At 37.0% G+C, this 13,487-nt stretch overlaps 1 protein-coding gene across 6 annotated transcripts in view; it reads left to right on the plus strand.

Annotated features, from left to right (window-relative positions):
• Cop1 (COP1 E3 ubiquitin ligase) overlaps positions 1-13,487 on the plus strand; it is a 119,105-nt gene that overhangs the window by 89,543 nt on the left and 16,075 nt on the right. For all 6 annotated transcript variants that reach the window (XM_075988355.1, XM_075988357.1, XM_075988356.1 and 3 more), the window contains 4 exons: positions 1,256-1,372; positions 4,386-4,503; positions 6,493-6,617; positions 7,901-8,061. In XM_075988355.1, coding sequence (XP_075844470.1) covers positions 1,256-1,372; positions 4,386-4,503; positions 6,493-6,617; positions 7,901-8,061 — 521 coding nt within the window. The remainder of the gene's footprint in view (positions 1-1,255; positions 1,373-4,385; positions 4,504-6,492; positions 6,618-7,900; positions 8,062-13,487) is intronic.

Raw genomic sequence — 13,487 nt, forward strand, 5'->3', positions numbered from 1 at the left:
TGTTCTGGTACTTTTGTAAAATAACAGCTTACTTTTCTGCTTCAGATCAGATCTGCTCTAATTTGATTCTTTTTTCTTAATTAATCAAATTCTAGTATATTCCACTAGAATAGACTGTATCATATAAAGAACTTTAAAATATAGCCATGGATTTTCATATCCTGTTATTTATGTTTACATAAACCATAGAAAACTAAAATTTACATAATTTTTGTTTGTTTGTTTTTCTGGTGTGTGTGTGTGTGTGTGTGGAGAGACGGGGGGGGGGGGGGTCCTCACTTTAGCCCCTGACTGGCCTGGAACTATGATAATAGGCTGGACTTGAACTTACAGAGATCTGCCTGCCTCTGCCTCCCAAGCACTGTGGCAAACCGCATCACCACATTGCTGTTTTTTGATAACCTATTAAGTCTAGTTGCATGTGTGTTCTTGGTTATGAAGCCACACAATGGAGCATGGGAGACCCACCAGTACCAATAAAGAATGATTCTTCCTCTCCCTGCAAGTATCCACTTCCTGTTGTTGGTTTGGGCTGAGTCCTAGAGTCATCTATCACATTTGTGTCAGAATTGGGGATAGTTTACAATGCTGCAGGTTTTAGGTATGTAACCACATGACCGTGCTATCCAGAAGTCAGCATTTGACAGCACTCCTCCCATATTTTAGTCCTTACATTCTTTCCTCTTCCAAGGTGTTGGGACTGCTGGGAAGGGCTAGGAATATAAATGTCCCACTTAGTGCTGAGAGCACTGAGTCTCTTCTTCTCGGTTACACACCTCTCCATTAACTACTTTCCAATGTAAAGAAGTTGCTTCTTTGACAGAGGTTAAGAGCAGCCCAGATCTACCTTCGCTGGAAGTTTTGAAGTGTTTTAAGAGACATTTTTATTTTAACAATCTCATACATGTGAAAATTGTGGTTTTTATTTAAATGTGTGTTATATCTTCACTATAGAATATTGATATTAATTTATGTATAATGAACCCACCATCTAGCTCCAGAATGCTTGTTTTGTACCTTTGTCTTATGGGTCCCACATATCTTTGTGAAATCACTGCTCATATCTGTTGAGTTTTAGCATTGAAAGCTTGCTCTCAGATTCAAGTATTGTTCTATTACATGATTATTCATCTTAATATTTTGTCCTAATAAAATGTTTTATATTGACACAAAAGGTACATTGGTAGCACTTGTCCAGTTGCAGAAACATTTTCTCAGTGTATTGTTCTTTTTATTTTTATCTTCATTACCTTAGTGAAGCTGTGGTCTACCAATTTAGACAATTCCGTGGCAAGCATTGAGGCAAAGGCTAACGTCTGCTGTGTGAAATTCAGCCCCTCCTCCAGATACCATTTGGCTTTTGGCTGTGCAGGTAAAAAATAAAAGTAGATTTATCCTCTTTCACTTTTTATTCCCATGCCTGCTAGTGCAATTAAAAATAAATTATACTTTTGTAATCTTAAATTTTTTTGTTGTTAGGTTTTAGTGAGAAGTACATTGTTATTACTCATTTATTGTTATACCTAGTTGTGTTATTCTGTCACATATCTTTAATAATAGAGATGGGCATGCTAATTTTTGTTGGCTGTCTGCTAAATGTTTGTGTGCATTTTTCTTAGAGACTAACAGAATAGTGTTTATTAAACAGTTGTACTATAGAGGATCAGGATTTTTTAAGAAGCCTATTAATTCCTCTGACTTTATTTATTCAGTTCTTGCTATGCATAATGCACTCACCTAAGGGGAATGAACTTGCCAGTTGTTTAGCATGGAGACATGCTGATGTGTAGTCTATTTTTTTAAAGAGAAGTGTTCTAGTTATAGCAACAAATCACCTTAAGTATTTTGCACTCCTATTTTACACTGGTCCCTTCACATTACTAGTAGTAGCAGTTTTCATTTTGAGAGGGCCATGAGTTGCAGAATAAGTCATATGCTCACCCTACTCAATTTTTTTTCTCTCTTGAATTCTTACTGAAATAAAAAGTAAATACTTACAATTTAAAATGTTAAAGTTCCTTGTTATTTTTTCTAATATTATGGCTGTTTTTTTTAAAGAAGATAAGCTGACACCATGTAATGAGAACAATAACAACTTTAAGAGAACATGTTTTAAACCTTGTCGTTACTAGTGCTACTTGTTTCTGTAAATCTTCTTACTTCCCTGTTTGTTTACTCTTTTTTCCATTAGCGAGAAATGTAATCTTGAGCAAGTTGACTAACTTGTCTCGCAAGTTGTCTCTAACCATTGGCTATTACAGTAGATTCTCATTTTGATGCTTACTGTGTAGTGTACACATCTTCCAGAATTGTTTGTCTTTCTTGAATAAATTCACCATGGCTTGAACATAATTGATAAAATTCATCCAATGAAACCTAATTTTCTTCTTAGTATTGCAACCATATCCATATCCTGTACTTCTCTACTATTGTTTCTCTCCTTTAACTATTTTCATAATGTTGAATAGGCTCAGAATAGAAAATAAGAAAAAAGGATCATTTAACATGTGGTCAGCGTCATTCATTTATAGTTTGGTATAATGCTTACTATTGAAAGCAATAACTTTGATGGCAAAAATATGTTCAGAATAAGGTAAAGGTTAACAGCTGACTTAGCATCAACAAGTACATGAGACCAAGAGATCAACAGAGTTATCACAAAAAGTTTTTAAAAGTTAGGAAAAGTGTGTAATCCCAGAATTAGGTATTTGTTCAAAATACTTTTTGTAAATGAAATAACAAAACACTGAAAGGAAAAAGATAGTGTGTATCTAAGCCCAGTAGGAGATACCGTGGTCCTGGCACACTGACTAACTGATTTTGTTCCAAATACCGTGTTCCAATATGATTTCAGAATTGTGTTGTTTTTGTAAACATAGAACAACAGAAAGCATAAATTAAGGCATTTTTAGCTACATTGGTGAAAACATCAGGCCAGGAGACTTACAGACAGATAGGAAAATACCTGATATTGGATTCAGATGCTATTTGTTGACATTTTAGCCTTTAGGATTGGTGGAATCTAGTGGTTTGTTAAGATAATACATCCCAGGGTATTTTACTTGGTAGTTCAGGTTTGTTGAGTCAGACACAAGTGAGCAGGGATTCACTATTAAGGGAGCTAAATAGCCCAAGAAAATCTGCCTATGAATTTACAACATTGAAACTCTGCTTTTTTTTTTTTGTTTTGTTTTGTTTTGTTTTTTATCGAGACAGGGTTTCTCTGTGGTTTTTGGAGCCTGTCCTGGAACTAGCTCTTGTAGATCAGGCTGGCCTCGAACTCCCAGAGATCCGCCTGCCTCTGCCTCCCGAGTGCTGGGATTAAAGGCGTGCGCCACCACCGCCCGGCTTGAAACTCTGCTTTTTGATTTAGGGTTTATTATCACAGCAACACTAATAAAGAAACCCTAAATAATGGAAATGTATTCTAGATTAATGAAGTGATACTTAATATGCCAAAGTGTTCATTAGACTACAAACTAGACCCAGTGATCTTACGCAGTAAATTGTCAACTACTTCCTTTAATCCCAAGTAATACTGGCTCTTTCCTTGTTCTGTTGGGTATTGGGTTCAGGATGACACCTCAGTATAGAGTCATCCTTAGAGCCCACACCTAAGACCAGCATAGCACGGACTGAACATAGGACCATGGTGTTGTGCCTGTCTGCTGCTCTGGTATATTTGGAGCCTTAGGTAGCTAAGTCAGCCACAGGAGATGCTGGTCAAAATACAGATTGCTTTTACTGTGGCTACAGATCCCTTCCTGCCTAACATCACAGTGAGATCAGATGCTGTTCTCTTGAAGACCAAAAGCTTGCTGGGTTTCAGTGGCCTGGCAATGTTATGTGGTTTTTCCTTAGCTCCAGGGAATGGAGCAATGATGGACTCAGGGAAGAGGTAGGGGCAGCTTGTTGACACCAGGTCAGCTTCACCCAAAGTTTTGGTGCATGAGCACTGGCTTGGTAATCGACCTTAGGCACTGTCAGATACTGGATTGCATCTTCATGTTCTGTTACTAGGCTCTACGTTTTAGGTCTAAAAAGCTAGTTTCTTCTTCCCTTACCTAATGGCTTATTTGTATGGTGTGTTATTTGGAATTAAGGAGAGGTTTGTGGGCAACTCTTTTCTTTTTGTTGTTGTCTTTTGTATGTTATAGCCTGCTTGCTTCTGTTAGGCATAAACAAGATACTGAGCTCTCTCTCCTGGACTCCGTTCTAACTTTTGCGAGGGTAGTTTGTAAACAAGGCTTCAAAATAATATTTCTATGTGAAGATGATCGCTCTTACTCAGCCACCACTTTACTCAGATGTAAACACCAAATCCATTTCAGTTGTTTTCCTTCCTTTTCTTCATTTACTACATTTATCTCTTTATTTTCTTTTAGATCACTGTGTTCACTACTATGATCTTCGTAACACTAAACAACCAATAATGGTATTCAAGGGACACAGAAAAGCAGTCTCTTATGCCAAGTTTGTTAGTGGTGAAGAAATTGTCTCTGCGTGAGTATTACTCCCTTTGGAGGGTGAGTTTGGTACAGAGGTCTCAGCATTGATGTTTTGGGTATATGCAAAGAGTGACCTTGGATTGTATTTTCTTTCTTAAGTGACAGATTTACATGTCTTTAATTAAAATACATGTATCTTACCTTCATTGTTTATTTTATGTTACTTATAAATAAAAGGCTGTGTTACTTTCTGATAAGCCCTCTTAAGTGATATTTGTAATTTAATTAACAGTTGAACTTCAAATTTGATCTGCCACTGCTTCTCCTGAAGAGGTAACCAACATGGTTGATGCAATATAAAGAAAAATAATTTATTAGATTAAAGTCAATCAGTATGTGTTACTTATAGGTCTGCTTTCAACATAGTAGTAGAATGGTTTTGGGTTTTAAATATTTTGTTGATTTTATAATAACCTACATCAGTTTCACAGTAAAATCTGTTTTAAAGATAACTTTTTAAGTGTGTCTGTTTATACTCAGCAAATGTCCTTTTATAAAATATTAGTTGCTATTTTTTAAAGTAAGAAAATATCAGTGATACAAAGTAATCTCCAATGGGAAACTACAGAACTTTTCTAACATGGGTAGTTCCATGTTTTGTTTATCATCCTCATAGTTTTCTTATTATCTAGTAAATATTCATTCTTAATTTCTGCACACACACACACAAACTTACTGGTTTCTTGCTTTCTTCTTTTTAAGTTAGTTCCTTATCTCTCTTAGAAGCTTGTTTACACCAGGGCCTTGAATTTTGCATCTCACCTTCATCTTCACATTGGTTGCTGTAAATAAGAATTTAGTGATGTTGCAAAAATGATTTCAGTTCAGTTACAAAAGAGGACAAAAAATATTCAAAACTGAGCTTTCCAAGGGAGTTATGTGGGTAATGAATTCACAAACTTAAATTAGGTGGTAGCTAAAGAGAATTCTATCTTTAGAATAACTATTATAGGCAGTAAATGACTTTAATGAAGTTTTAAATGAAAAGTCATTGCAATACTGTGGAATAAAATAGATTAAAGCACATTTCTTTTTCTTTGTGTGTGGGTTTTTTTTTTTTTTGGGGTGTTTTTTTGAGACAGGATTTCTCTATAGCTTTGGAGCTTGTCCTGGAACAAGCTCTTATAGCCCAGGCTGGCCTCGAATTCACAGAGATCTCCCTGCCTCTGCCTCCCAAGTGCTGGGATTTCTAAAGGAGCTCAAATCAAACGGTTTGAATCTTGTCTATATACAGTTGTAACCTTCTGAACCTCAATTTCCTCATCTTCAAAATGGGGCTAATAGCAGCACTAAATTTTTAAATCTTTAAATAATATATGAAAAAGGTGTACCATAGTGTCCTGCTCAAAATGATTTAATTATGTAGTCCTTAATAAATATTGATACAATCCCTTAAAAAAGTATACAAAAAGTTTAAAGCAAGCAATTCAATATAAGAAAGCAGTTTGCAAAATAGTATGAGTCCTAAATTTGTCTATTAGAATTACCAGTGGGTTTTAGAAAAAACAAAAAGTTTTGGGTAAGCAATGAGATCTATATATTCTGTCAGCAAAATAAACTACATTGTGTGCTTTCCAACCGTATCTCTCACACGTAGGAATTGCATGAAAAGTTTATGTCTAGTATACCAGTAACAAGAAAAATGAGGGTCTTCCCAAAATGGAGCACATCTCTGAGTGCAAAGACTCATTATTTATTGATAGTGTGACAATGCTCTTTCCTGTTTACCCAGGCATTATTGCAAGCATGTTAGATGAATTTGGTTTTCACAGTGTTGGGTCCAGGCCCATTTAATTCTATAAAGTAGACAATTATATATCATATTTACCTGTTAAAACATTGGCCAATGAGAACATAAGACTCAGACACACTGGCACCAAAGTCTGCATTCTTAACCACAAAACTGGATTGCTTTTTAATTACTAATGGTGATGAGTTTCATACTATGAAATCTAAAATTTAGTCCTCTTTGTGTTTATCTCAGCTCAACAGACAGCCAACTAAAACTGTGGAATGTGGGGAAACCATACTGTCTGCGTTCCTTCAAGGGTCATATTAATGAAAAAAACTTCGTAGGACTTGCTTCCAATGGAGATTATATAGCTTGTGGTAAGTGAAATTATATTTTTAAAGAAACTTTTTGCAAAGACACGTCATGGTAGTTTGCAGTGGAAAAATGATCTGTGTTCTCAGAAGACAGCATCACTTAATGCTTAGGACTGAATTCTTTCCTCCAGTCATGCTGGAGAGCATTAGTGTTTCTTTTCTGAACCCAAGCCCTGTATTATTAGTAATGAAAAAGATCTTTAACTGCTTTCTGGTATTTCTAAACATGCCATAATTTTTATTGGAATTATCTAAACTATAAAAACTATTAAATTCTGCTACTAGTATTTCAAGAAGACATCTTTTCAGAAACATTATTTTCATTTTGTCCTGTCTAGTATCCTTTTCATTAAACAGTCTGTTTGGATTGCATGAATATGTTATTCTAAATTTTTTATTAATATATAATTTATGCAAATTTAAATCAGAAGTGGAAAAATTCAATTTTCTGTTTTCAAATATTCTAATAAAAGAATTGTCAACACTTTTAAATGACATGGCCCTTATTCAGTAAATTGTATTTTTTTCCTACTGTATGAGCTTGATTACCGCCAAAGTAGATATGCAGCACGTTTATCCTTAGGAGGCTCCTGAAATGTGTTAGTTCAACTTTCTCATTGGTAGGGTAATGTTGTATGGGGAATGGAGAATTGAGTTGTTTAGGCTGTTCAAATTGGCCTTTACAAGTACCACAACTTTTTTTCCTCTGTGCATTGTAATATTTTTAAATGCAGTTTAAGATTCTTGTTTCATAGATGCTTTTTAAATGTATAGACCTCTGCTATAGATATTTTTCTTTTTAATATGAAACATTTCAAACTTAGAATTATAAGCACAGTCACATCATTTAGCAATGGTTATTTCTTTAGGTTAGTAAGGTGTAGTTTTGTTCCTTCTCCCATAGTTGCCAATTAATTAGTCTTGTCTTTCAGATTTGAATATAAAAGATAATTGGTCTCTTTGCTAAAACTTGGATTAATAATTACTATCTAAATGTTGTGTTCTGGAACTGGGTCTAGAGATGTAGTTCACTGTAGCCAAAGGCCTTATATTCAATCTCTAGGACAGAGTGTAGGGATTATAGGAAGGATGGTATTCTTAGCTAAGTGTAGTATCATACACCTATGACTCCCAGCATTTGAGAAGCAGAGGAAGACAGTTTAAATTTAAGGATGATCTGAGCAACATAGCAAGAGTGCCTCAAGTGAGTATGTATGTATGTATGTATGTATTCTAATTCCAGGTTCTCCCATTCTACAAAGATTGCACTTATTCTTTCTTTTCAGGAAGTGAAAACAATTCCCTCTACCTGTACTATAAAGGACTTTCTAAGACTTTGCTGACTTTTAAGTTTGATACAGTCAAGAGTGTTCTGGACAAAGACCGGAAAGAAGATGATACAAATGAATTTGTTAGTGCTGTGTGTTGGCGGGCACTATCAGATGGGGTAAGTTTTCATGTAATTTTAACCATGGCATTTCATAATGTTTATGAATACTTAGCATTGGTTGTTTTATTGTCTTTGTTTTAGATTTAAGGTATAGCCAGATAAATGGTAGGTGTTTTCTTTTTCTTTTCTGTTTTTTTTGTTTGTTTGTTTGTTTGTTTTATTCTGGCATTTTATCATCAGAGAAAATGGATGTTTTAGGCACTAATTAAAATGTCACCAGTAAAGCAGTGTCTTGATGAATCTCATATACCCAGGACACATGTGCATACTTCAGTTACCTTTTTTAAGACTACAAGTTCCTCCAGAATATCATCTGTGTCTCATTCTTAATGATCAAAAAAAGGGCTTAGCTTATGTATTCGTAATTAAATACTATTTCAGGGTAGAATTTACTTACAGATATATAGTAATATTTAATCAATTTATTTACAAGAGAGTCACACTGCTAGGTTATAAAAATCAGATCATTTTTTACTTTATACATTTTAAAGATTTCAATGAAATATGTAGAAAGAATTATTTTTATTATTTTATGTCTTAACAGTTGTCAGTGTTATTTTTTTAGAAGTCTTTTAATGCTTGATTAGGGAGAAGGAGAAATTTTGTTGTTGTTGTATGTAGGTTGTGTTTAGGGTCTGTGAATTGATCCCTTAGCCTTGTACAAGGAAAAATGAATTCTTCCACTGAGTGATAGCCCTAATTTTCTTTTTCTTTTCTTTTTTTTTTTTTTTCGTTTTGTTTTCGAGACAGGGTTTCTCTGTAGCTTTGGTGCCCGTCCCAGAACTAGCTCTTGTAGACCAGGCTGGCCTCGAACTCACAGAGATCTGCCTGCCTCTGCCTCCCGAGTGCTGGGATTAAAGGCGTGCGCCACCACCGCCTGGCCCTAATATTATTTTCAACATAAAAAATTCTGACATGACACATAATTTAAAGTATTTGACTTCCAGGTGCAGTTTTATTTGATACACTCTTGGTGTCCTTTTAAAATTTGTGACTCAGCCTCCAGGTTTGATAATAATAGAACTGTGTAATTTGTATGAGCCTTCTCACCATGTAGAATTATGAAAGTTATACCAAAGTTCATGCGCTGTAACACATCACATGAGTATATGTTTGTTGGTGACAAGTTATATGTGTGGCAATAATCTCAGCTTATCCCAGAGCTCAAAAAATTGATGTTATCTATTAAGTATAGCTGAAAAGGGGGCAACAAAAACAGGAATTTGGAGAGCCAAGAAAGAACTTGAAACTTTTTAGTAAACAGCAGAACTCTTTTCAGTCCTAACAATGTCCTTAAAAAGTTGGAAACCTGGTTACCAATATCAGAAGGGTTTCCTTCATAGGACAGGATATTCGCAGTGAGCCCTCTGTGTGCAGGCAACTCTGTGATGAACAAAGACGCATGTTACACATTTGCACGCCTCATGTTCATACTTCTGAAATGTCTGACAAGTCCTGTGAGTCTCACACCTGTCTTTAAGGAGTCTAGATGGTATTGGTGTTACTGAAAACAATTTTGTATATGTTGTTACCCCAGAAGGCTTTTCAGGAGGACCAATCATGTCAAAGAAAGAGACTACTAAGATTAATGTATAGGCCTAAGCTGAAATATATGGCTTAGATTTTAAGCTAGAAACTTTACCAAATAAAGAATTGAATTATTTAAAAAAAAGATTATTTATGAAAAACATTCAGAGGTTTTGGTTCATTATAGTCAAGGCAGGAAGCATGGTGCTGGAGAATGAGACTGCCAAATTGGGTGTTCCTTGAGCATATATGACACTTGAAAGAAAGCCTGTCTCCAAAGTTGACATCCTTATCCCCAAAAGGCCACACCTAATAGTGCTAAGCAAATGCCTATGGGCCAAACATTCAAACCCAAGAGTCTGTGGGGGCCATTCCTATTCAAACCACCACATTTCACTCCCTGGCCCCACTAGGCTTGTAGCCATACCTTAATGCAGACTCCAAAGTTCAAAGTTTCTTCTGAGATTTATACAATCTCTTTATTGTAATCCCCTGTGAAATAAAAATCAAAAAGCAGATCACATACTTCCAACATATAATAGCACAGGATACACATTACGATCCCAAAATTGAGGGAAAGAAGTATAGTTTGGAAATACTGGACTAAAGCAAGCCTTGCCTTCAGAGTTTCACACAGTGACCCTAGCAGGTCCTACAGTGCCTGGTGGGTAAAAAACAGAATATGCCATGTGAATGGAGAGTGAGTGTCAAGTTTTATTCAAGGGGAGTGTAGGGGAGGAAGGAGGGAGGGAGGGAGGGAGAGAGAGAGAGAGAAGGAGGGAGAGGAGGGGAAAAGGGAATCAAAGAGCTGCCTCTTTAGAAGAAGAGCTGGGAGGAGGAAGGGAGGAAGAGAGCCAGCTGGCCTCAACAGGAAGGGGGAGATTAGGTATGGGTGGAACTTGTCTCTTAGGGTACTGACAGGGAAGGCCTGCAAAATTATAACATTACCATCTTTCTTTTTCTTATAAAACTTCCAACTACCGATCATTGGCAGAATGTAAGCTGACGATGGGTAGCTATGTAGCTTGATATGTGAGGGGGGAGGTGCAGTTTCCATGAGTAAGGAAAGAAGAAAGTCCAAGAAACTGAACTCCTGTATCCTAAAAGTTCAGTATGGACCATGGCTCAGACTGGCCTTGAGTCATCATACAAGGTCCTGGGCCATGAGAATGGGTGGACACAAACCAAACCCCTGCATTGTCACATGGAGTTGGGGGCTAGTAGGGGGCTGTAAGTCTGATAGACAAGTCGTTGACCAGTACTGGGTCTTTTCATGTGGGGGAACCACCTCCAAGACAAATCATGGAGGCATGGTCAGAAGTGGTTAGTGTCAATGTTGGGTGTAGAATGATTTTGAGTTGGAAAAGTGACCTCATGAAAGGGTTAAACATTAGAGAATCCCCGGGAGCCCTCAGCTGAAAGGGAGAGCCTGCCAAGTTCAAGACACCAATGAAAGATTTTGTCAGGGAAATCTAGCAGGTCCCTGCGGGTGGGGGACCAGGTGGATAGAAAACAGAGTACATCATGCTGACAGAGACTGAATGCAAAGTTTTATTAAAGGGGAGTGTAGGGGGAGGTAGGGAGGGGATGAAGAGAGAGCAAGAGAAAGGAAAGAAGGAGGGGGAGGAGGGAGGCAGAGAACTGCCTCTTTAGAAGAGCTAGTGAGAGAGAGAGTCTTAAGACCAGCTGGGGGGAGGGGGGAATATTGGGAGTGGGTGGAGCTTGTCTCTTAAAGGGACAGGATACTGACAGGGAAGGTCAACAAAACTATAACAACATCTCTGATACATATCTGGTCTCAGCGGCTTTCCTTAGTCTAGGAGGAAGATTCTATAACCCCTTTCTTCTAACCTTGATTCTAAAGCCAAAACCATATTGCTGAAGCTGCCAAATTCTGCGGCTTAGTGGAGCTGGAACATGGCTCCTTCATTGAGTTATATCTTCACCAACTTCCTGCTTTCAGTGATATCCTTTATTGCCTAAGCTTGGCTATCCTGAAACTCAGGTCTGTAGACCACACTGGCCTCAAACTCAGAGATCTGCCCACCTCTCTGCCTTCTGAGTACTGGATTTAAAGGTGGGCACCACCTCACCTGGACCAAAGTTGTTCTTTAATTCCTGAAATCTTAGCAGGATGGTGCAGTCCCGTCCTGAGGTCACCATTCCCTCTGTTTCACTTTTTAATTTGTTTATCTCCTTGAACACAGTTTAGTTCCCTTCCACTTCCTGGTGCCTCTCTTCTTCTCAACCTGTACATTTTACATTTTTTACTTGGTCAATTTGCTTCATTATGGATCTGCCTAAGAGTTACCACTAATAAACCATTTGACAATGTCTATACTAGGCTGTTTTGAAATTTGCTTTGCCAAGGTAATTAATCCAAATCTCTACACTTTAGCCTCAGGCAGAGTTTTTGGACTAGGGCAGAAACCAGCAACATTTGTCAGCAAAATATAAGAATAGTCTGTAGGTCACATACCAGTTTCTTCTCTGAAACAGGCCCCCACAGTTCAGATCACCCTTACACCACTGTTTTCCCTGTTCCTACTAGGAGAGCCCTTTAAGCCTTGCTTAAAGCATTCAGCTGCTTTTATAATCCAATATCCATGTACCTCCAAACAAAATCATGGGCAGGCCTATCACAGCAATAACTGTACCTGGTACCAACTTCTGTACAAATATTGTTTTGTTGTTAGTAGGGTTTGTTTTGTTTTGTCCCCTCCCTCCCTTCTTCCCTCCCTCCCTCCTGGCAAGTATGTGTTCATTTGGAGAGAAAGTCTAGTTATGTTAGTACAGCTTTCCTGAAACTCTTCAGTCCTCCACCTTTTATCTCTCAAATTCTTAGATCATAGACAAGCATCAAAATTCCCTGGGTGTGGTGGTGGCGTGGTTTATAGTTGGTGTGACCCAAGTGTACAGTGTTTATAAATGTGACAGCAGTGACCTCTGTGGTCTATCCCTTCACATTTACTACTGTGCACTGCTTACCAGAACAGGTTTCAGTCCTGCATGTTCTTTGATTGTCATTGCCAGATATAAATGCACCATGATATATATACCTTCTGTACCATATTTTAGCATAGCATTTTATTTCTGTGTTTAGATGCACAATGCTTAAAACCAAATATTTTACCTATCTCCTAGAGTGTTTAGTATTAATACAGTAAGTGCAGGTTGTAATTTAAGAACAGTAGACTCTATGTATAACTTGGGGAGGTTTGGGGCTGGACCATCTAGCTTTTTGTACATATATGATGTGATGTTCCCACAACAAAATCATGTAACAATGCATTTCTTAGCACATCCTAATCTGCTTTGAAAGAAGACAGAAGAATTACCAGACTAGGAATGAACACACTCAGAGCAGGTTCTTAAGGGAAGAGAAATCAAAAGTCTAGTGTTTCTAAGCTACATGGTATGAGTGACTCACAATGTTTAGGTCACAAAAGAAATACAACCTAGGGAAAAATTATAGAAGAAGAACTGTCACTTTGAAAAGCAGCTCCAAATCCTATCAATTCTTGAAATTGAATTTAGGGGGTTCTAGATTACCGGTATTAATAGAACCTAATAGATAACCTAAATTATCTATAAAATAAGGTTAACATAGTTTCTTTTCTCTTTTTTTTTCTGCTTTTGGAAATATAGTATGTAGGACACAGTAGCAACTAAACAGGCATAGCAAAATACAAGACAACATAAATAAAAATTCACTGTAGCAACACACAATAGAAACAGAATCACAGCAGCACTATACTACAGTTATCTCAGCTGGCTTATAAGTATCTGTGCTTATAAAATTAAAGACAGGACTGACAGTTTCACTTGGGAATTGACAACAAGTTTTAAAATGAAAACCCACAATGAATTCATTTAATGAATTAAAGGAAAGGAAA

The sequence above is a fragment of the Microtus pennsylvanicus genome, chromosome 10 (assembly GCF_037038515.1).
Source record: "Microtus pennsylvanicus isolate mMicPen1 chromosome 10, mMicPen1.hap1, whole genome shotgun sequence".
NCBI lineage: Eukaryota > Metazoa > Chordata > Mammalia > Rodentia > Cricetidae > Microtus > Microtus pennsylvanicus.